Raw genomic sequence first — 24,781 nt, 5'->3', positions numbered from 1 at the left:
GAAGGGTAGAGGACAGCTACTCTGTCCAACAAGGAGGCTCCAGAGCTCAAATTATATAATTCTTTCGACAGGGAAGTTCCAACCCTTCAGCTTTATGTCCAGAATTTGCCTCTGGATCTAGTGGCAGAGTGAATGTAAAGTCATGTGTGCTTTACAGTTGTTATTGACTTTGACAGAATGAACAGACACAGAGACAGACAGAGACCAAGGGGAAAGTGAGGGCAGGGAAGAATAGGCACAGGAGCGCACAGGCAAGAAACATGTGGCACCAAGGGACACATTGGTGTAGCTGCTTTCATTTGTCCTAAGATACTGTTTATTCCTTCTCTGAGAATTAGCTCAAGGTTGATGGAGGATTCAGAGGAATAAATGGTGAGGAGCTGGGCTGCTGATGTGGCTAGTGAAGATAAAAGGTTACTGGCCCTCTCATGTGACTAGTTTCCACTCGTGCAGAAAGAATTTATATCTTCATCTTTCCTTTTCCCCCAACAAAGCAAACAGAACTAGCGCTGTAGTTTTCTACACCCCCTTCTGGCCCCTCTCCACACATTCCAGGCTGGAGAATGAAAGCAAGCACCTTAAAATGAGAGTCTGCTCCTGTCCAGTTGATGGTGGCGTGAGGGGCCCTTGTAGTCAGGAGATAAAAGGTGGGGAAATGTCTTCAGCATACTATACAGTCAGCTCCAGTTTGTCCAAGAACCTTTATTGGAAAAATGTCCAAGGGGTGAGATCACCAGCAGCTGGGGGTGCTGCCAGTGGAGAGAGGGAGCACCTGAGGCTCCATGGAAGACATTGGAGTAGTGCAGTGCAATGTCTGTCTCGAGGCCCAGACTATTCCTTTTATTTGCTGGGGGAGGGGCAGTACCTACAGAAACACCCCTCTCTGAGACCCAGAGGCAAGATATGGGGGCAGCTGGGGATGCTGAGAGTCCTGATGCAGGTGAAATGGGGGCCCCATTTGGGACCTAATGAGATAGGGTTTAACAAATGATTCTCCCCTGGACCTGGGGGATGGAAGGACATATCCCATCTGATATCCACTCCCCAAGTCCAGGGGTACAGACCCTAACAGACCTACCTTCTGGCCCCGCTCACAGTGGAAAGAGGATGGGTACCAGGCCTGAGATTGTGAGAGTGTCATTATCTTCTGAGAGACTGTGGGATTCTTCAGTCTTGGGCAGATCACCATCTTGGGCTCTCCCTGACCCCATCCCTATCCCCAGGTTGTAGTGCATCTCTCTTCTGGTTCTGTTTCTTCACTTATACGTCAATAGTGTTGACAGATGGTGACTTTTTCTGTGAAAGAAAATGGCTTGAGTCTCTAATTTCAGGAAGATAATAGACTCCTCCACCCCGAATTTCCATTCTCCCTCCCTTCTTGGCTTTTCCTTTTTCCCTGATGCTCCTAGAGGCGAAATTACCCATCCCTCCCTCCCTGGCCCCACATCACCTGTCTTGACCCAACTGGCCTTCCCTGAGGACTCTGTTCTGGCCCCTTCCCCTTCTCCTTCGGGTTGTTGTTGGAGTCATTGTCCTTGATGATATCATACTGACGGCAGAACAGCCCGATTACAGCTGAAACACAACAATGCAATCTGAGCCTTGATTCCAACCTCCCCACTCACAGCTTTGTAGGGCAGTAAGATATCCACAGTTTCTAGAAAATCTGAGAAGAAAATCCTTGAATTCCTGGTGCCCATGGCAAGCACCATTCTCTTAATTTTCCTCTCTGGCCTCCCCACAGCCTCCTCTCCCTCTCTTCAAACTTCTGCTCATCCCCCTCAACTAAGCATCTTCCCACTCCATTTCTCTCATCCCCCTTTCTCCCAACACCCTTCACCGCCTCCCACCTTCTCTGAGCCCCATTCCTTCTATCATTGGTACCCCATCCAGCCGCTCACTCACCAGCCCACATGAGCAACACCACTACAATGATGACTACTTCCCCAGTCTGCAGTGGTCGCTCTCCATCCAGACCCTCCACTGTGATGTCACCTGAGAAGGAAGGAGAGAGACTCCAGGCTGTGGGGCAGTTAGAGAGTTGTGTATGGTTAAGGATGGAGATGCTGGGGATTCGAGTCAGCACAAACCCATCATAGGGTTGCCCCTGGTAGCCCCTCTTTGAGAAGCTGTTGGTGGATAGGTGGTCAGAGGCCAAAAAGCAAGAGGGCTGCAGGTCAGGTACTCTCACACACAGCCTGCATCTGCTGTGAACTGAGGTTGGGTAAAAGGAAGTTTAAAAGCCCTTCCCCCAAACGATTCATTACCAGTCTGTCTATACCCGATCCCTTGCCAAACTGCTTTCCTTCCTTTCCTGGCAGTACAACGAATTAAATCATCCTTCTATTCATCTAAGCTAGACTGTTGCTTGCTTTGGGGAAGTAAACAAGAGGCTGATGTCCAAATAAAAATCCAGAGAATGCAAAGCTTTAAGGGGTAGGGAATAGCTGAGACCCTCACCTGGGCTTGAGCTATTTGAAGGCAGCCGGTCAGAACCCTTGAGAGTTCGGAAGTGCACCCTAGGCCCTGGGGGGCTCTCTCCCCGGAGGCCGATGCTCCTGACCTGCACTGTGTAGTCGCTGTCTTCAGCCAGGCCCCAGAGGGCACAGGCCCGAGTGGTGGTGTTCACCTCCCTGATCACACGCTGTCCAGGGCCATTCTGTCGCTGCAAGAAGACGATGAGAAAGAGAAGGGCAGCCTCACCCCAGTCCCAGGCCACAGGCTCAACCTAAGTAACCCGAACATTCAAGCACTCCAAGGGACTGGGGTGAAAAGGGCAGCTTTAGCTAGGGAACACCAGCTTCCAGATTCTCCCACTGCTAGGAAGAAGGCTATGGGAGTGGGGGGGATGGGAGGTTACCAAAGGAATGTTCAGAGATCCAAGGACACAAGTTGGGGAGCAGAAGGTGATGGAGCAGAAGGTGATTCATACTTGCTGGGAAATGGAGTAGCCAATGACGATGTTGCCTTCTGGGACGTCCCAAGACACAGTGGCCGAGTTGGCTCTGAGGTGAGTGACTGTCACATTCACAGGAGATGGAGGCCGGTCTGTAAGTGCCAGTGTGTTAACAGTTTAACAGTTTCTACCCACAGAATAGTTCCGGTTAATCCCTATCTCGTCCCCCTTTACTCACCTGCTCGCACAAAGCCCAGGTCACAACTGACCAGCAGGAGAACCGTGGGGCTTAAATACGGGGAGAGGGGCATCAGCGAAGTCATGGTCCACACCGAGTCCGCTAGGAGGCACTGGGGCATCAGCTTGACATCCAGGCGGGGCTCCTGGAGGTGGCAGGGGTTGTGTGTGGGAGGGTGTCAAGGATGCCCAGAATGCACGGGTAGGCAGCAGCTCTCCCGGGCTCCCCACGGCCCACAGGAGCCCCAGAGAGTCCCCTTTCCCTATGCCTTCCCCGCCCCCGCATCACCCCGGCGCCCCCAGTGCGTGGCTCTGCCTTGCCCACACCCACCTCTGCCGGTCTTCTGGGTCGGTCAGGCCTCGGGGGGCTGCTCGGTGCCCAGTGGGCGGCCCATCGCCCGACTTGGTGGTGCTGCCCCTACCCCATCCCGGCGCGGGCCCGGCGAGGCTGCAGGCAGAGGGCGGAGGCGTAGCGGGCACCGGCTGCTGGGCTGCGGGGTCCCCAGAGCTCGGACCCGCCGCGCTGTCTATTGATGAGCAAGGGGCAGTGTCGGTGCGGCCTGGCCGCTGTCCTGGCCGCTGTCCTGGGTACCTGGCGCGGTGGGCAGTGCGGCTGCCTCCGCCAGCCCCTGCAGCGAGATGTGACCGTCCCGGCGAGCCAGACGACTCCTGCAGAGCTGGCCCCGTTCGCTCCGCCGCAGCCTGGCCGGGACTTGCCGGCCCGCCCCGCCCCGCTCCGCTGGGGTTCCTGCCGCCGTCATCCCCCTCCCGCCCCTCCACCCAGTTCTCGGGCTCCTCCCACGCCCCTCCCTTTTGGCGCCCCCCCCCCGCACCCCCGTCCCGGCGGGCCCCCATCTGTTCAGATCCCGGCCCAATCCCATGAGCCCGCGGGGGCGATGGGAAAGGTACAGGTGCGAGGGTCTCAGGCTCCTGGGAGGGCCCGTCCCTCCCGGATGGAATTAGCCAAGTTGGGAGGAGGAATTCCATCTCCAGGGCGGGAGGGGACGGAGTGATAGAGATAATAACTGTTTTAACAATCTCTTGTAGACTGCGTCAGCTTTTAAGTCTCTCCCTCATTCATAATGTGATATCGATTCCCTTCACTCTCATTCATTCTTTCATTTATTAAGCATGTATTTACTGAGCGTCTCGTGTGTCTGGCATGTTAAGAGATGGAGATACAGGGATTATTAAGAATATTGGGTTTATAGGGGGGAAATTTGAAGAGCAACGACCTACGTGTTTTGTCTTAGCTCTGCAACTTACTGCGTGGCCTCGGGAAAATTGGTTAATCCAAGTCTCAGTTTTCCCGTAAGTAAATTCGAGCGTCCAAAACTTCACAGGGCTGTTGTGAGGATCAAATGAGACAATGTTGGGGAATGATCTTTATGAATCGTACAACACTGCGTGAATGAGAAATTATTAATTTGCACTGCTTTGTTACTTCATTCATTTAATAAACATATAATAAGTCCTCATGTTATTTCATGCTTTTGCTGAGCATGAGATCTGCAGTTGGAATCCGGGTGTGGGTCCCAGTTCTGTCAGCTGTATGATTTTTTAGCCACTGGCAACTTCTCTGACCCTCAACTTCATTATCTGAAAAACGACGATTAGTATTATCTTCTTAGTGTTAATGTATCTAATGATACTGCATGTGAAAAGTGCATTGTTTGAAGTAAATAAATGTTGGTTAACATATTTAGGACAGATACTTTGGTTTCAAATTCTCATTGCAGTACTTCTATTTCTGTAGCACTTTCCCCTGTAATATCCAGTTCACTGTGCACATCTCTGGGGCTCTAAAGCTTCTGTTCTCTTACTTCTGAGAGGAGAGAGTGAACTGGGGCAAGTGGGGGCAGGGAGGACAGTGCGCATTGAGCATGTGATCAAGCCATGACCTTGCGATTCTGACCTCTGTTGACCCTGAGGACGATCTCTGGTTTCTTGATGCATCCTGGTCCGAGAGCACTCTTGGCCAGGTATCTTACTGCCCTGGGATTGGGCCTGAGTATGGTCCTGGACTTCTAGGCTCCAGGCCAGCCAGAGAAGAGGGCATTGTACCCAAAGGGCAAGAGTAGTGAACCTTGGGTCTTCCTCTTCAGGGGCAAAGCAGAGGCTGGGGAGTCTAGGTGCATGCAGAGAGGGTCCCTGGGGGTTATCAGATGTCTGGGGGCCTACTAACCAGGAAAGGGTGCAGGTTAGAGGTGCTTGGTGGGGACGGTGCTCAGAGAGGCCAGGGCACTTCAATTAATCATCACTGTGGCTCAGAAAAGGCCTTGCCAGCTGGAAGGAGAGTCAGTGTGACAGAAGGGTTTGTGTGGCTGAAGAGACAGGCAGGACAGTGTGTCCACAGCATGGAACCACGCTGGGCACAAAATAATTTCAACATATGATTGAGACGACAGAGCCCAGCAAGTAGGAGGTGAGATTCTTCTTCATGTTGGCCTTCTGCACTGATTCCTAGAATCATTTCTCACCCTGACTTCCCTCTACCCCTAGGTTTCTGCTCTTCCCCTCCTCCTTCCCATGTTCCTTCCGGAACTTCTGTTACTAATAGTCTCAGAGTACAAGTGCAGGCTTGTCCATGGTGTGTGTGTGTGTACTAACACTGTGCCCGCTGCCACTTCCACCTTCGGTTCAGTAGGCATGAATAAGGCTTTGGCTTCCTGCCTATATCCTTGTCCCCCCTCCCCTCTAGTTGCCTGGGCATGAGACAGTCCTGTCAACCACTGAGAAGTAAAACTCACTGACCTGGGACCTAGACAAAGGAGATGCTGAGCAAATTGTTTAATTGCTGGGACAATGTAATACCAAGATCTTCCAGGAGGAGGGGCAAGCCATACCTACATACCAGGTAATCCAGATCCATCCTAGACACTGCAAATAAGATGCCAGCCCCAAACTCCACCTCAACCTCTACCCTTTCAGACCATGGTCTCTAATTTTGAAAACCCCGAGTTCTTCTGCCCCACCACCATTTCCAATCCACTGTCTTTTTCTTGTCTTCTGATTCCTGCCTGTTTCCTGCAGTGACTTTACAATGAATCAATTCTGATCACCATGGTATGAGTGGCTGGAGAAGTTCGGGAAGTGCTGAAGGTACTAACTTTCCATCTGTTCCCTGCCTAAACTTCTATTTCCTTCAACTTTGCTCTTTTGTTGGTCTCCGTTTCTCTCTTTTACAGATCTCAGTTCTCCCTTCTCCCAGGTCTCCTTCTTGAATTCTTATCATCATTTTATTCATCAATAGTAATTTTAATAATTATCATCTGCATAATAATTTATAATTGACAATGCACTTTTATACACATTGCCTTCACAAAAGACTGTGAAGTTGGTGTTACTTTCTTTTTTTTTTTTTTTTTGGATGAGAAAACAAAGACTGAGGATAACCACAGTAGTTTGCCCAAATACATCCAGCTGATAGTTGCTAAATAACGCTGCTTTTATTTATTTATACATTTAAAAGTATTTATTTATTTATTTATAATTAAATGATAAAACTGCTTTCAATCATTTCTGAAATAAGTAAGGGTTTGAATAAATAGCTAAGCCAGAGTTGGGAGTCAGACTGAAATTTCTTCCTCATATCCTGTATTCTCTTTGCTGTACCACACTGCCTATGTTCTGTTTACTTTTGTAATAAGCAGAAGATTAAGGAGCCTCCCCAATTCCTCTTCAGTTACAGCTCTGGGGACCTGGGTGTTTTTCCTTCTTCAGGAGGCTGGTGGTGCTGAGTGGAGGGGGCACCTGTGGCAGGATGGCATTCCGCATGTGGGTGAGGACTCTAATCCCTGGTTTTCCTTCCTCTGCTTTCTTGGGGTGACTCAGGACCATAAAGGCCATCATAGCTAACTAAACTCCTAGGTGAACCCCTCCAAAAGCTAGGTATTACCATAGAGTCCCATTTCTTCTTAGCTCATCCGAGCTCCACCAGTCTATTGCCAACATCTTTAGATCCCGTGTACCCTCAATTGATCATCTCCGAGTAGCATCTTTAAATGCCAGATTCCAAGTGGTACTGGCTTAAACATTAGCCCAAGAAAATCACTATGCAGCCTCTAACCTCTATGTGTTAAAAATGCAAGATGGTTTTTCCTTCACTATCATTACTACTTCATGTCCTCTCCTCTGGACAGATGTCATTGAACCAGCTGATGAAAGGTCTAGGACAGAAACTTCTTTATACCTACCTACTTTGTTGTAGGAAGTGACAGATAAGCCAGGTAGGCCTATGAATATTTCGTTTGGCCTGAATAGTATTTTTTAGAAATCCAATTTGAATACTTTTAGTTGGAGATTGTGTCATTTCTTTTGGTCCTTACCATTGCTTACTGCCTTATACTTGGCCTACTTCACATATTTATGTTGCCTGACTAGCCCTCGTAGGTATTTGAACTTTTCAACCTTACAGAGTATCTATCATGGTGCCCAACAATGGCGGGTGCTCATTCAATGATACTCTTCCCTTCATTTCCGTCTCTCACAGCAGCCTGTCCTAATAAACTCACAGGCTTCTGCTTCCCAGTGAGTGCCAACTGACCTTGAGTCTGTCCTCTTAGGTCTGTGGTGGCCTCTAGGGAGGGAACAGAAGAGTACCCAGCACAGGATCGAGGAACTGAAGATCTCTGTTTTCCACTGACCTCTGTAGTTTCTTCTCATGGGGACATGAAATCCCCAATATCCAGCCAAAGCCTATTGCCTCCTCCTGGTTTTGTCCCTGACATCTCCACACAATAGGTTTGTCCCCTAGACTCCTCTTGGTGGCATTTGCTCACCTAGCCTGCTCTCCTAGGTGGCTGCTGGAAAGAAGAGGGTGATCGTCATTGGCACTTTGATGGGACTCTCTGTGAGTGTGAAGATGGACTGAGTGCATCGATTTTACAGGAAGGAAGAGGGTATAGCATGAAAGATAGATGGACAAGGTGGGTGCTAGAAAACAGAAAGGGTTTGCACAAGGCATTTCAATTTTACTCTCACTAATTAAGATTCAGTTGAATGAATGTGGGAAGAGAGAGGAAGGGATCTTATCTCTTAGTTATTGAATCAATCCATTCAATAACTAAGATAGATGGACTAGTCCAGGAGTCAGCAAACTATGCTGGCAGGTCAATTCAGCTGCTGCCTATTTTTGCAAACAAAAATAGCCATTCATATTTGTCTGTGGCCACTTTTGTGCTGCAATGGTAGGGAAGGGTGGCTGGACAGAGATCATAGGGCCCCAAAGCCTAAAATATTTACTCTCTGGTTTTTTATAGAAAAAGCTGACCCCTGGACTAGTCCCCTGCTACTGAAAGTGTGGTCCTTGCACCAGTGACATCAATATCACCTGGGATTTGTTAGAAATGCACAATCTCAAGCTTTACTCCAGACCTACTGAGTCCGAATCTGCATTTTAGCAAGATTCCCAGGTAATTTGTTTGAGAAACCCTGGACTGGATGACCCCAAGTTTCCTTTCAACTCTGCAGCTCTCTGATTCTAAGAATTCTCTGAGCCTAACAGTGCTAGATGTGGAAGGAGGCACATAAGTAGAGCAGGACATTGATCTCAAGGAGCTTACAGTTTAATTCAGTAGTTTTTAAACTTTACCATGCAGAAGATTCCATTGGGGGAAACTTGTTTAAAATGGAGGTCCATGGGCTCTCCCATTTAAAATGGGATCCGGTAGATCTTAACTGGGCCCAGGAATCTGCATTTCTAACAAGAATAGTAGGGGATTCAGATGCATATGGGCCTTGGGCAACACTAGAGTAATAGCGCCCCCATCATGCTTCTCTAGCCCTACCATTGGGCTCCCTTTTGGCAGGCCAGAGGGACCACTGCATGGATAACTCAGCCATCTTCTTGCCAGTGCTGGTTGGTTTTACCAGTGAGGTGAGTCTTTGGTAATGAAAGGTGGTGACTGGCCAGACCCCTGGGGAGACTGTGAGGGAACCTATCAAAATCTATAGTAAAATCACAAAGGAAAGAGAAGAGTGAATATGATTTCGTTCACCAAATCTCAGAATATTAAGGTAAATATGGAGTGTCCCTAAGCTTATGAGTTTCTTTTTTTGTTGTTGGTAAGTTTATTTAATAATTCTCTCATTTCAGAAAGAATTGAAGGCAGCTTATAAAGGATGCATAAAATACAAGGAAGCATACATTCAAAATAGGATTGAAGATACAAGGAAAACATGGGCCAGAGGATAGAATGGGGTCAGGAAAATGCATTCCACAAAGATCTGTATATTTGAAGTGGGGCCCAAGCATCTATTTAAAGAAGAAGTAATGAGTGCTGAGTGGCCTCCTCTCTTTTGTCCAGCTCCTTAATTTTAGTGCTCATTCTTTATCATTCCAGACACCCCTTTGGTCCCCTCTGGTTACTTAAACCCCCCACCCCGTTCCCCTTTCTTGAGAGCACTGTGCTTCCAAATCGCCTCCCATTTATTCTCTATCTAAATGGCCACTTTGATCTCAGAGAAGTTCAGCACATTAAACCAATAGTGCTTGGTGTGGTCCTGTGGATGAGTTATCTGCCTCGGGAGTGTTTTAAAAAAAAATAAGAAAGTAGATTCTAGCCCCTGGTGTGAGAGCTCTGATATTGCAGGTTTGGGGCAAGGCCCTGAAATAATCTATTTTTTGAAAGCATCCGTGGAGATTCTGAAGCACAGCCAGGCTTAGGAAACTCTGCTAAATAAACCATTGGAGTGGGCCACCTGATAAAGCCGAGGGCTTCCTGTCACTAGAGGCATTCCACCTAAGGCTTGTTGATTACTCAAGAGCAGTTTTGAGGATTTAGTGGTGGTCTCGGGATGAAGGATGAGCTGGGTTCTTTCTGAGGTACTTGTTTCAACTCGATTCCAAGTTTGTAGTGTAATTCATACGAAAGTATAAATGAGTCTGAAATATTCTTAACCCTGATCCTTTTAATGGAGGCCTTTCCTTCACCAAAAATGTATCTGCTGCAGTGGATGCTAATTTCAGGCACCATGACTAAGTGAAATGAAGGATTTCAAACAATGTAGGCGTGGAGATCTTCCAGCTGTTCCTTAAATCAGTGGCTCCCAAACTTGGCTGATCTTCAGAGTCGTCTGGGAAGCATTTTAAAAATACAGATCTTTGGGCTCTACTCCAGAACTACTGAAGCTGATTCTTGGGAATGGGGGTGGGGGATACCCAGAAATGGGTAATTTTTAAAAAACAAAACTCCGTAGGTGATTCTGGTGACCAGCCAAGTTTGGGGATCTCAGTTTTAAACACTCTTTCCTCTTTCTGCTCAGGTCTCCTTTGTCTTAGGTCTCTAGGAAGTTTCAGAAGTAGATTGAGGACAAATGATAGGAAAACACTGTACAATGAGTATGTAATATGTGAAACTTTTTCTTTCTAGAGGTAATACAGATAGAAAAAATATAAAAATCGTTAAAGAAGGGATGGAAATTTTGCAGGGATGGAATGATAAGAGGAAGTTAGGGAGGCCATGTACAGAGGTAACTGTCTGAGGTCCTAACACAATGGATGATTCACAAATTATCCCCTAGCAAGGCTAGTACAGGTCAACTACAGAAGATCCCCATTCTTTGAGTTCCATGGTCGCACCTAGGCAGATAACAAGCCTGTTGCTCTCTTGCTTCATTAGCACATTCGGTTTTTTGTTCATGGTTAATTTATTTAAGAAATATTTGTCAACTATTTAATGCTACTCTTCATACCTTACAGCTTGGTTACTTCTAGTAGGAACTGTTTCTCTTCCCTCAGGTAGTGAGGAGTTTACTATTTGGGGAAATTTCCAGAATATATTTCCAGGAATGGGAGCTTCTGCTGGACCCTAAGACTGAAAATAAGGTGGCAACCTTGATATTCAGATGATAGGCATTCCCTTAGGGAGCCACAGTGTGTGTGGCTAGTGTGGCCATGGCAAGTGGGACATGTGAAAGGACCAGGATACAATAAAGTTCTGGTCTCAGGCTGGAAGTGTAAACTTGAGAGTTGGCTTTGTTCTGGGATTAAATTGCTGAATGTTTTATTAACCCGTGTCCTTGGGGTTCAGGCACACAGTACCCCTACAAGCTCCAAAGCACATCTCTCTAGAAAGTTGTTGACCTCCAACTCCAATCTCAATGTGGTCTTTGATCCTGACTTCCATCTGAGGCCCTTCCTTTAGGTCCTCACAGATGGTCCCCACCTCTCTTTCTCTGGGCCCCAGAAGTGACCCCATTGAAGACTGGAGTTCAACATTCCAACGAATAGCAGAGCGGCTGCAGAAACTGCAAGAACAACAGGAAGCTTTTGTGCTCAATCCTGCTCCTGGAGTAGGATCTCCTCTTGCTCCTACCCCCTTGGGATTGCTTGCCACTTCCTGAGGGCCTCTAATTTTAGGGTCTGTTACACCTTGTCTAAATTCCTGCTATTGTGTGTCAACTAAAATGCTGTAAATCAAATCCTATTTTCTCGTTTCCTTTTTTTTACCTTAAAATATTTTATTTCCACCCTGACCCTATCTCTTACATCAGTAATCATAAAATACCTATGGTCTAGGGCAGTTTCTGTTTAAAGAAGCTTTGTGCATCTGTGTGTAGAACATATTAAATAGAATGATGAATTGCTTTATGTCTCGTTTATATGTTTAAATTTCAAATATGGACTTTTTTTTTTAAAAAAAAGGTATGCAGTTTCACTTTTCTGCCTTTCTGATCCTCTCCAAAATTGGGGTGGACCATATAAGCCTCAATAGCTCAGCTCCTTTTGCCATCTACCTTTCCTTTGACTTTACGAAGGCCTTAGCCAGATCCCTGCCCATGTTTCTCTGTGTCTGTGATGGGCACATCTGTAACATTCTCCTTAATCTTCCTTTTACGAGATAGGAAGGCAGGAATTCCATATTACACACAAGTTTCATCTCTTTCATTTCCCAGATGCTCATCTCTCCTCCTGTCTGTAATTGCTTACTTTTAATCTCCTTTCCTCAGATACTGCTTTTATCATTCTTTTTGCTGTAATCTCTTTATCTGTGTTGATGTGTCATGTTACATATCTGTACCATTACAATGAGTGTCATCAGCTCCTCAGCCTGAGGGCCTCAGTGGCTCCTCTCAGATGAAAGGTGGAAGTGCCACCAAGATCCTGCTGGGAACCCTGTTACTAGCAGCCCACAAGACTGTGGACTGCGGCATTGCAGCCTCTCAGAGATAGGAAAGATCTCGACAAGAAAGAGATCAGAGTCAGGTAGGGAGTGGGATGGCGTAGGTGGGGGAATGGCAGGTCCAAATTCAGAGACTGGGCTGGTAGCAGCAAGACCGATGCCCTGCCACTCCTCTGGGGGGATGCTGCTATTCCTACTACACAGTCACAAAGTCCAGGTTCTTTTCAGTGGACTCTGGATTCCTCAGGTCCAGACCTAATTCCCGCGCCTACCTGGGACATCCAACGCTAACCTAGCTTCTGAAAGTCTTTGATTTGGAGATGATCCAGGCCATGCAGGGTAGAGCTCATGCTGCTGTAGGCTGACTTCCCTTACCAGAGTCTCTAACCTAGCTTCCAGACTGCTCACTTACCTCCCCACTAACTCTCTGATCCCATCCACCTCCCAGCACTCTCTTGATGCCCTATCGGTCTCTTTGCTCTTTGGTTTTCTGCTCACTGAAGCCCTTTCTGCCCCTCAGGAATGCAGTCTGGCTCTACCCACTGCACCTGCACTGGAGACCAGCAGAACTTAGTTTTAAGCCTGTGCCTACCCAGGCTTTCTGAGGTGGCACAGGCCCACACTGGGAGCTTGTGACCTTTCTCCTAAATGTCTTCTGGAAGTCTACAGACATTTGAGAGGGCTCATCAGGTAATTTACAGTCAAAGCCCCAAGGCTGAATCCCTGATGAAGCAAGGCAGCACTAGGTATGTGGAAATGTGTTTGGAGGTGGGAAAGTGGTCTGGATGAGGAATGCCCTGAGAGCAGGAGAAACTCCATGAGACATGTTAACATGGTGAGGGGAACGATCTACAGGTTAGAGGGTCGTGGTAGGCTTTTTATTAGCGTATTCCTGTGCTGTTCCATCTTTCTCTGATCTCTGGCCTTTTTACACTGTGATCTCCCCTCTCATGTCCTTACCCTTGGCTCATTCTCAGCATAGAGAAAAAAGGCTGAGTGTACCTGGTCGACTGGCAGACTCTGGCATCACTGACATCATGGATGGAGTAGAGTGCATCCACACTTTTGTGGCTGGCGGGACCCCAGTCCAGACTTTCTTCCTGATTCCTCCTGATCCAAACCAATTGGTCTACTATGCAAACTCTTTCCTACTTCCAACCCATGGAGGTTCCTCATTCAATGTCCAGTCTACCCTATCTAAATAGGCATTTCAGTCAAATGCTCCTTTCTTTGGACCCCTGCTCAGCCCTTGATCCCTCAGTTCCCAGCTCCGTGCTTAGCTATGGCCTCCCACGTGTGTTATTCTACACCACATTTGCCATTTTCCTCCCAGCCCCATTGCAACCTCCTAAGCCTAGAAGCTTCTTTTCCTATAAAGCATAATGCAAGGCAGTAAAGAATATAGTATGCTACTCTTTGCATAAGGGAAAAGGGGATTTTTTTTTTTTTCAAAAAGAAATTCGGCAGAGTGTTCAAATAGTAATGTGGAAATGTCACAAGGACATAGAGGCGAGCTTGACTGAGCTCTCATTCTGAGCATTAAAATGAATGATGACAAGAATGGAATACAACATATTGAACAACAATAAAAAACGCATGAGTCCATACTGATACTAAACAAATGTAGATGCAGCAGGGAGGGAAAAGAATGATTATCTTTACGGAAGAATGCCAACTAATAAATGTAGAGAGAAGGATAAAAATAGAAAAATTACCATTTTAAAGCCACCATAGTAATAACTGATTTAACCAAGAATCATCAGTGGATGGTAAAACTATTGGGTAAAATACTGCTGAGGTATAGAATATGAAGAAATGTAAAAGACACCACCTTGACCAAATGTTCAAACCAATAAAAGGACAAACTGATATCAGGCACCTCCTGATATGAGACACTGTTAAAGACACAGCCTCATCTATACAGTACTCCTGCCAAAAAAATTTAACCTTAATATAATGAAGAAACAATCCGGCAAATCCAAAGTGAGGCACGTAAGATTTCTAAAATATCAACGTCATGAAAGACATAAAAAAACAGCTGAGGAACTAATCTAGATTAAAGGAAATTAAAGAAACCTGATACTAAATGCAGTGTATTAGCCATGATTGGATCCTGGGTCTGGAAAATAAAAACAATACAGAGATAATTGGGGAAATTTGAATAGTCTGTACATTAGGTAATTGTATTGCCTTGTCATTTTCCTGAATGTGATAATTATATTGTAGCTATGTAGGCAAATGCCCTTGTTCTTAGAGGATACAGTAATTTGTGTCAAGTGTCATAATACCTCTAATTATCTTTCAAATAATTCAGTGGGAAAAGAGAGATGAAGTAGATGTGGCAAAATGTTAATGATTGATGAATCTAGGGAAAGCAAATGGGTATTCATTGTCCAATTCTTCCAATTTTTCTGTAGGTTTGAAATTTTTCAAAATAAAAGTGTGGGGAGAGTTTACATCAAAAATATTTCTACAACTAAAGATTTACAAGCCCTAATGGAAGCCTCCTTATTTCAAACAGTTTTAATTTAGAAAGATAAAAACCAGAATTGAGCAAAAGACAAAAACCACAAAAAAATTGATAAATTTGACTACATAAAAATATAATCAATTTTCAATCTTTCTCATCTGTTTGTTAACTTAATTTATAGAGACTGTACCCACTCTCTTGTAGATGTTTAGAAAAGAGTAATGTGACAAAACGCAGTGAAATGTGGTTCCAACTCACTAGAGGTTGAACCTTACACACCTGGGTGCATTACAGGATAGTCAGGAATGAATATGAGTGTCACGTTGCTAGGAAAACCTAGAAACTTTCAGGGTTCCAAAGACAATTTATAGTTTGTAAAGAAATACAAATGTGCTTTGATAATAGTTTCTGTCTTTTGATATTATATGAAATACTTAAAATTCTTAGGGTTATATGTGAATATTTTATTGAAATAGTAAATTCATAAGAACTTTGAAAAATGTATAGATTTTTTACTATCTCTGCCTTTTATCAAAATTATCATCGACGTAAGTATGTGACTTGATGTTTAAAAGTTTTGGGTTGAATTATGTAGCTGCAGAATAACAGTTATAGAAACACATATAAGGTCCTTGATATTTCATAATATGTCAATATTTTGTTAACCTTTAGCTAAAAACCAACCTGAAAAATTCTTAGGTTTCATAAGTATTGAATTCATTAGAGCCTCAGAAATTAGCCTTTATTGTGGAATTAGAATATTTTATTCTAGCACAATAAATATACCCAGAAAAATCAAGATTTTGGTAGATGTGGATTAATTCATTATTATTTCCATCACCATAAAACTTTAAATACCCACCTGCCTGGGGATATTACTTTGAACATTTTCAAGTCAAATACTATAGAATAAAAGCAACAAACGAACAAGAGAAACAAAAACTCATAGACACAGACAACAGTTTAGTGGTTACTAGAGGTAAAAGGGGGAGGGAGGAGGTAGGTAAGAGGAAAGGGGGTCAAATATATGGTGACAGGAGATTTGACTTTGGGTGGTGAACACACAATGCAATATACAGATGATATATTATTAAATTATACACTTGAAACCTTTAAAAAATTTAAATAAAATGTCTCTATATCAAAAACAGAAATAAAAAATAATAATAAACTGGGGAAAGTATAGAACAGAAAAAAAAAGGCTACTGTTTTTGTTATATATACTCCCTCCTACAAATTAGTAAGAAAAAACACCACCAAAAGAATAGGTGAATATGCCCAAAAGATATGAAGAAGCAGTATAATAAAGAAAAAAGGTATTTTTAAGTAGCCAATCTCTATAGTAATTAAATGTAAATTGAAACAACACTGAACTGCCTTTTGTCTTGTTTTACTTTTTTTGCTTTGCCGATTTGCGAAGATTAGAAAGAACAATGGTACCAGGATTTTAAGGGTGTTGGAGAACAAGCAATTTCACACTGCCTGTTTATCAATCTCTTTGTCAGCCAATTTGACCACGTGTATCAAAAAGCTCACAGCCACAAATAAACATGCACACACACACGTACTCCATTTCTACACAGAATCACATAAACAAGGAAAGGTGGGAGTTAGATAATTCCAAGGAAAGAGGACAGAAGTTGTGTCCCCAGCATAGGACACCTAGAAAAAAAGAAAATCCCAATTAGGCATGACAGGATCCTTATCACTAGAATGAAGGCTGCATTCACACATTAGACCACAGTTGCATTCCCTGCCCAATGTTTATGAGGAGGACACGAAGAACTCTGAGGATGCTGAACACCCTGTGGTGGTGGGACTCAACAAACACTAGAAACCCGGTGTACATATTTTAGACCTCAGCTGTCACCTGTTTTGACAAATCAAAGTCACCCTTGCTCATCATAGAACCATGCCAGCTCTTCACTGCCTATGACTATTACTCCAATAGTAGAGAGCTGGCTCCCCCTTGTGCCTGAGAAATATTCAGCTAATAGACACCCAGGTACCCTGGACACAAAACCTCTCTGAAGCTCACTTGAACCTTTCTTTAGGCAGGAGGGTGACTGTTAAATAGCCAAATGGATTTTGGTTTTATGAGGATAGAGTAATCAACCTTTTAAAGGCCCTGTATATATCTGTGGGCCTCCAGCCACTCTCTGAGCTCTCTTTTCCTGTTCTACATCTATATTTACATTACTACTATAGATCTTTAACCAATGCCCCTTTACTCAACCGCCACTCCCATAGTACCTTCTGAGCGTTTGGTTTTCATCCTCCACAAACACCTCTTCCTACAACTTGAGATGGGTAAAGTTAGAAAAGAATCCTGCGAAGGCTCTCTTCTCTTTATCCACAACTCTCCCTGATGTGCTTTCATTGGGTAAATTCCTCTCATCTCGGCATCATGAGCAGGGTCAAGTCAGAGAGGGCAAAGTACCCCTTGATTCTGTTGATGAGGCCAATGTGTGCAGTAGTCTCACTCGCACGTGTGGAATGGATATGATACAGGGCCAGATTTACCCAAGGCCGGATACAGGAGACCTCTAGAAGTCCAGAGGTTTTTCTTTTGTTTGTTTATTTGTTTTTTAAAATTTGCTAGTTACTTGGATGGTACAAAGGCATCGAGTGAATTCAGCTCTTATACGGCTGCATGTGATATTCAGGTGTTATGAACAAAGTGGAATACTGCTCACATTGGGGACTTTAGAGACTGGCTACACTTTGGCACTGTGAAGGAGACAAAGACGACTAAGATCTGATCCCTAAGCCCTAGGAACTCACAAGCACATACGAACAATTTCAATATAAGACAGAGACTTGAAGTGGGTTGGAACAGCTGGCTAGGTACAGAGAGCTGCCAGAACTGTTTTGGGAGATTACAGAGTAGGCCAAGAATCAAGGGAAATTTTGGAAGAAAGGAGGTGGGGGTGGAGTGAGGGAACATCCAAAGAAAACCTGAGAATGTTTGGTGGCTTGCACTGGTGCGTGGATCCAATATCAGAGAGTCAGGTCATTGTCATTGGAACCTGAGCTCTAGGTAGAGCTAAAGAGATTCAAAGATTTTTCTAGAATAATCCAGAGACAAATGGTAGGGTGACAACTTTTACCATTATTTGGAGAAAGCAAACACCTGAGGGCAAGAACAGCTGGAGAGTAATCTATTATCAACATGAAGCAGTAATTATGCTGAAATGACTAATGAGTCTATCCCAGAAAACTGGGTTGGATTGAGGAAGATGAAGGAAACAATTTCCTACTATACCTATTTGCCAGATCAAAAGTAAGAGGTGAAAGGGCAGAAGTTATTTGGATATTGCATATACTTCAAACTTAATATATAAAAAATGGAACCCATGATCTCTTCTCCAAATCAGCTACTCTTTTCATAACTGAGGTGGTCTTGAATATTAGACAGGTTGGCGCCAGGTCACATGAGACAATAAGGTTGAAGGAGACACGTAGGAGATGGAGGGGCCCCAAATTGGCTCCAGGGATAGGCCCTACAAGTGCAGCAAAATGTCTAAGATCCAATTCAAATTCAAGTATGGTTTGGATAGTTGGGCCAAATCCAAGGGATCCTCAAAGTGGTCCCTGGACCAACAGCATCAGCATCACCTGGAAACTTACTAGAAATGCCAAATTCCTGGGCTCCACTCCAAACTTACTCAATCAGCAACTCTAGGGGTAGAGCCCAGCGATCTGTGTTTTCAAGCCCTCCAGATGATTCTGATGCATGTCAAAGCTTGAGAAACCCTGTCATAGAGAAATAGGAATATATGTCTACCAAGATACATGTACAAGGATGTTTTTAACACCATTATTTATAATAGCCAAATACAGAAAACAAGACAAAGGTATCAGTATGGATAAATAGGTTAGGGCATGGTTATGTAATACAATGAAGTAGTAAAAATGAATAAATCTCAGTTATGTAAATAATTTACATAAATGACTCTTAAACATAATGGTGAGTAAATATTTAAGACACAAATAATACATTTCTATATACATATAGAAAAAGGTTCTTGTCGAACTGTACCTATATATTTTAAGAACCCAAACTGTACCTCCAGCCCTAACCTTTTAAAACTTTGGGCTGGCATATAACTAGTACCTGACATATAATGTATGCTCATTATGAGAGGTCTCATTCTTTATCATTATAATCTTTATAGTGACTCAGAGTATTTCATAATATGGATATACCATATTTATTTAACCACTTCCTTGTTGATGGGCTTTTTAAGAATATTACTTTGCCCCAATAGACTGAAAATTCTGTGAGGTAAGAGACCATGTCTGTCTTCTAAGATAGTGCCTACTATTCAATAGTTATTTAATTGAATTGATTTTCTAGATTAACTTTCCTATAAGAAAAAAAAATGTCTTGGCCATTTTTATCTTTGTTGTAGCATAAATTGATTCCTTGTATACATCTGGTATATGTAAATATCCTTACATCTGGTATATGTAAATTTTATTCACAGTGAATTAAACCCAGAGAATCCAGTCAATTCTGGATGTAATGACAAAATAAATTGTTCTAGACTTGGAAAATTAGACCATGGATTCTGGAGTAGAGGGAGCCTCTAAGATGATTTAATTTCCCTAGGTGACATCTCTTGTCTCATTGCAACAGCAACTAGGAAATGTGTCATGCCCTAGAGTTTGGAAACCATGGATCTTGCATTTTCTGAGAGTAACTACTTAAAATATCCTGGCTTTCTTAAATGTACTTGATTCATTCTAATTTGTGATTTGGAACATATGACACCATACCTGGACCTCTAGGGAATGACTGGCTCCAGAGGAGATGCTTACAGGGCAGGACAGGCCCCTTGGAAGTCCTGCTCCTTTGAAAACTTGTCTCCATACTCTACTTTATGACAAGTTGCCCAGCCCGAGCCTAGAAGAGAGTTGTAAAGGAGTTCTTCCCTGAGCAGTGGCTGTCAGAGCAAAGCCCATGGGCAGCTGCAGGTAAGGGGAAGCAGATGGCCATGGCTCAGAGAAGAGACTCAAGCAGCATACACAGTGGCTGGAACCTGCCAGGTTCACCTTGGAATGCCCATTGTGATGTCATATGGAGTCACAGCCTTGAAGGAGAAAACTGTTTGGCTGAGAGGGGCATGGGGTTGAGTAATGGCGCCAATTTGGGGGCTGACCATCCCACTGCCACCATATGTCAGCCTTCTATTATTATTTGGTTTACTTGTATGGGGGCTTTGGGTGCTGTGTTCTGGGAAACAGAGCAGGGAGCATGAGGCAGTGGAGACAGACTCAGAGGTATGTGATGCAACACTTTCTTGAAACTCACTGCTCCCTGCCCCTGAAGCCACACAAACTTCTATATCTTTGGCCATGAGGAAAATTCAGTGGGGGAAAGAGAGGACTTGAGATAATGCTTTTGGATATCTTCCTATAAGTTACTCTCAAATCTTTTCCTTTTGATTCATTTCAACAAACCTTGGGCACATATTACATGACAGCATACTAGACATTGAAGAATAAAACACCATCCTCACCTTCTAGGAGATTGAGGCGAAGTGGAGAAAACAGTCAAACATATATATATAACTCAAGGAAAGAGAAAGTGATAATAGAGGTATAAATATTGCTAAAGAGAAGGGAGATCGAGTATTTTTAACTAGGGGGATCTATAAAATGCCATCTGGGAGAGCTCAGTTTGAGTTGTGCTTCAAAGGAAGGGTTTTTAAAGGTGGGTTGGGTAGGTGGAGGAGAGTAGTGGAAGATTTTTCAGAATGAAAGAATAGATTGGAGAAAAGCATGGGAAGAAGAGTGTTGGCAGAGTTTGAAGAGAGGTGAAGGCACCTATCTGGATGGAATGTAGAAGTGTAGGGAACTCAGTGAGAGAAAAGGTTAAAAAACTGATAGAGTTCAGATTGTAAAGGGCTTCGAATGCCAGGCTGAATACTTTGTAGTATAAATATTATTCTGTATGCAACCGAAAGACATCAAACATTTTAAAGCCAGGTAAAAATGTGCTTAGATCTGTGCATTAGAGCAGTGTTTCTCAAACTTTAATGTGTACATGAACCACCTCAGGCTCTCGTTAAAAAGCAGATTCTGATTCAAGTATGGCATAGAAATTGAGATTCTGCATTTCTAACAAGCTCCCAGGTGGACTGAGAACCACATTTTGAGACTGAGACTTGAAAATAACTCCAGTAAGTATATATGATAGTTCTCTGGCACGGCTAAGCCAGTAGGAGGTTATATTAATGACAGTGTGAAGGAGAGAAAAGGAAATGAAAGAATCAGAGCAGTAAGATGGAAAACAGGCCATGGCTTCATTCTCCAAAAGTTCATCCATCACCACCACCATGTACAAGGCACTCTTCTAGGCGCTATGGATACAGAGGTAAATGGAAAGGAAAAAATCCTCTGTCCTCAGTACTCGCTTCGGCAGCACATATACTAAAACTGGAACGATGCAGAGAAGATTAGCACAGCCCCTGTGCAAGAACGACATGCAAATTCATGAGGTGCTCCATATTTTTATGATTTTATCAACCAATGTCACCCCCAATAAATTTAATTTTAAAAATCTCTGCCCTCAGAGATGTGAAAGAGGAGGGGTGTACTGTGGTGAGAGTTTGGATGTGGGAAGTGAGGCTATCTCAAACTTCTTTCATTGTCAACATTTGTCAACCCCCTTAGGCACTTAAAAATCATTTTGTCCCTTTTTCATTACATATACATGATTTTAGGTAAATAATCTTATTTTCAGGTTGTTCACTGCTTGTGTATAGACATACAACTGATTTTTGTGTGTTGATATTGTATACTGTAACTTTGCTAAATTCATCTATTAGCTCTAATAGTTTTTTGTGTGCATGTGCATGTGCGTATTCATTAGGATTTTATATAAATAAGATTGTTATCTACAAATATAGTTCTATTTTTCCTTTTCAGTTTGGATGCCTTTTATTTCTTTTTCTTACCTAATTGCTCTGGTCAGAGCTTCTAGTACAATGTAGAGCTGTAGTGAAAGCAGGTAGCCTTGTCTTAGTCTTCATCCTAGAGAGAAAGCTTTCGGTCTTTCACTATTAAGTATGTTATTAGCTGTTGGTTTTTCATAAATGCCTTTTATCATGTTGTCCCTTATGTCTCTTTTAACATATTTTCTCTCGTTTTTTCTCTCCATGCTTCAATATGAATATTTTCTTCAGATTTCTCTTCAACTGTGACTAATCTACTGTATACCAATTTTTAGTTCTCTATTTTTTTTTCTGTTCTAGAATTTCCATTAGTTTTTATAAAATCGTTTCTAGTTTTTGGCTAAATTTCTCCATCTTGTCATCTAACTTCTTGAGCATATTAATCATACATATTTTAAAGTCCATGTCTTTTAAAGTCCATGTCGATATATGGATTGCCTGTGAGTTTATTTATATTTTCCATGTTCATCTTAGTTTTCAATCATTCACTCTTATGTTCTAGCAGTTTTTTATTGAATACAGACATGTTATATGTAAAGTTGAAGAGATAATTCAAGGCTCTGGGTGAAGTTACTTTCCTCTACACAGTAGAGTTATTTTTTGTTTTTGGAAGCCATTTAGAGTAAACTCATCTTAATCCAATCAGGGTTTGAACTCATCAGAGGCTGAGCTTCAATTTTTGAGCCCAGTTAATTTCAGGTTTATACCTATTCCTAGGTATAACCCTTTGGAGGGTCTCCACTGAAAGCCTGAGATATTTAATAGGGCCCTTCCTCCTTAGTCCTTAAAGTCATTTTTTTGGTCCATCTGTACCCATAAACTCTGAATGTTTTGCTTAGCCTTTTAGCCTGTCGACCATGGCTTGAAAATTGACAAATGCTTTGAGGGGGAAATCTGGGATCACTTGGCTCCTCCTGTCCTTGATGTCTTGATAGCTCTTCAATGACTTCACGTAGATGTTAAAAAAATTGTTTTGTTCTTGCTTTTCTAGTTTTCATTTGGAAGATTCACACCATTGTTGTAAGCAAATCCTGGATTTATTTTCTTTTTCCTCCATTTTCCCCCTTCTACTAGCTTGAAAGTTATCCATTTTGTTTCTGTTCTTTCAGTGGTTACTCCAAGAATTTCAGTATGCATATCCAATTCTCTATTCAGAAGCATTTTATTAATGCTGCTAAATCCACCCATTGAGGTTTTAATTTTAGTACTGGATTCTTAATTTCTAGAAGTAACATTTGATTCTCTTTCAAATCTGCTAGATCACTTTTTATGGTTTTCCATTCCTTACAAATATATTTAAGCTTGCTTTTTATTTCTTTACAATATACATTGTTATTTTCTAATCTAGATCCAATAATTCCAATGCTTGACATTTCCGTAGGTTTGTTTCTGCTTTCTGTTGTTTCTACACATGTACTTATTTTTAAATATTTAACATTTCCGAAATTGAGATATGTCTTACAACTGATGTTGTTTCATAATTTAATTGGTAGTGGTTTTTTTTTCTTAGTAGCATGTAAAATAATGGTACATTTTATAATCAGTAGCATCTTAGATTTAATGAAATGCAGTTTTCATGGGAGTTTTTAAAAGCCTAGGATGAAGATCTTTCTCAGAGAGTATTTCATTTGCTTTTGACTATGACACTGCACCATCAGTCCAGGACCACTTTAAATTCATGGCTTGAGGGTTTTTGGAACATGTAGATGACACGAACTTGAGCTGAATTACACATGTAAATTACACAAACATTAACCTGTGGTTAAGACCTCCCAGAGACTTCCCTTCAGTCCTTTGAACTTCAAAGCAACTTTCCTTGCAGTTCCCTAGCGTTAGGACTGATTGGCAATTTTGTCGTTTTGAGGTTCCAGCTGAATGTGGTAGGGTCTTTCATTGGATTTTTTTTTTTTTTTTTTTTGCCTCATGGTTGGCATTTTTGAAGTTTTATTTAAGAAGTTCTTCTGTGCCCTAGGTCACAAATTTTCTTCTACATTTTTCCAGTGTTCCAGTCTTACCTTTCACATTTTGGTTTTTAATGTATTTGGAGTCCAACTCTAAATACAGTATAAAGAAATGATCCCATTTTATTTTTCCCTTTATACTAAGCCAGTTTTCTCATCACTATTTGCTAAAGGATCTTTTCCTCATTGATTTACAGAACTCCCTTTATCATATTCATTTGCTATATACATGAGCCTATCTTTGGGTTCCCGATTCTGTTCCATTGCTCTGTTTGTTCCTGCATTTATTGCCATAAATATGTAGTGTGTCTTAGTGTTTAGTATAGTAGGTTCCTTCTTTGCTCCTCTTTTTAAGGTTGACTTAGCTATTAGTGGACCTTTCTTTTGTCATATAAATTTTATAGTTGACAAGTTCTTGAAACATTCCAACTGAAATTTAGATTAGGAATATATTAAAGTAAAATTTAACTTGGGAGTAATGATACCTTTATAATTTTAAATTATTCCAACCAAGAGCCTACAATGTCTCTCCATTTATTCAGATCATCTTCTATGTCCTTTATTAGAGTTTTCTGCATGAAGGTCTTCTATATTCCAGGTTAACTTAATACCTCAATCCTCTATCATTTTTATTGCTCTTGTGAGGGATATATCTTTTATTATTTAAAATTGGGTTTTTTTTCTAGGTTTTTTGTTTGTTTGTTTGTTTGTTTGTTTTTTTGCTGCACTAGAGAAATGCTATTGATATTTGTATGTTGTTCTTATATTTAGAAACGTTGGTGAATTATTTTATTAGGTCTGATGGAGCACGTCTTTGACTATCATTTCAATCGTTTCATACCTATCAGTCTATTCAAATAATCTTTTTTTTTTAACCACTTTTGGAATTTTATATTTTTTCTAAGAATTTAACCATTTCATCAGCTATTTCTCATTTATTAATGTATAGTTATTCAAACTATATTCTTTCTCCTTCCTCTTGTATTTCCAAAAAGATTTTATATTTACTTTTGCCTTCAGGACCACTTTTATTTTCTGTTTGAGGGTTCCTGGCTATACACAGTGAGTATAAATGAGTTTTTTTAAACTAGTATGAGGATAGACTCTTGTTTAAAATTCTCAGGGAAGGC

General features: G+C 42.4%; 1 protein-coding gene and 1 non-coding gene across 4 annotated transcripts; one reads left to right on the top strand and one right to left on the bottom strand.

Moving 5' to 3' along the window:
- Positions 1–682: 682 nt before the first annotated feature.
- FNDC4 (fibronectin type III domain containing 4) lies at positions 683–3,876 on the bottom strand. Of its 3 annotated transcripts, XM_039887538.1 has the most exons (8): positions 3,726–3,868; positions 3,465–3,581; positions 3,135–3,279; positions 2,933–3,048; positions 2,461–2,665; positions 1,906–1,995; positions 1,451–1,575; positions 683–1,296 (listed from the first exon to the last, which is right to left on the bottom strand). In XM_039887538.1, exons 3-8 carry the CDS (start codon positions 3,253–3,255, stop codon positions 1,261–1,263), a joined length of 693 nt encoding a protein of 230 aa, XP_039743472.1. In that variant the 5' UTR covers positions 3,256–3,279; positions 3,465–3,581; positions 3,726–3,868; the 3' UTR covers positions 683–1,260. The 3 variants fall into 3 exon arrangements, with proteins under 3 accessions (XP_039743472.1, XP_039743474.1, XP_039743473.1); XM_039887540.1 differs by having other exon boundaries at positions 3,465–3,876; XM_039887539.1 differs by having other exon boundaries at positions 2,933–3,018; positions 3,465–3,876.
- Positions 3,877–21,142: 17,266 nt separating this feature from the next.
- LOC120622181 (U6 spliceosomal RNA) lies at positions 21,143–21,249 on the top strand. Its single transcript, XR_005658439.1, has one exon. It is a non-coding gene; the product is annotated as a U6 spliceosomal RNA (small nuclear RNA).
- The last annotated feature ends 3,532 nt before the right edge of the window (positions 21,250–24,781 follow it).

This window comes from Pteropus medius, unplaced genomic scaffold (genome assembly GCF_902729225.1).
Source record: "Pteropus medius unplaced genomic scaffold, Ma_sr-lr_union100, whole genome shotgun sequence".
Lineage (NCBI taxonomy): Eukaryota > Metazoa > Chordata > Mammalia > Chiroptera > Pteropodidae > Pteropus > Pteropus medius.
This window is presented reverse-complemented; position numbering and strand designations above follow the sequence as displayed.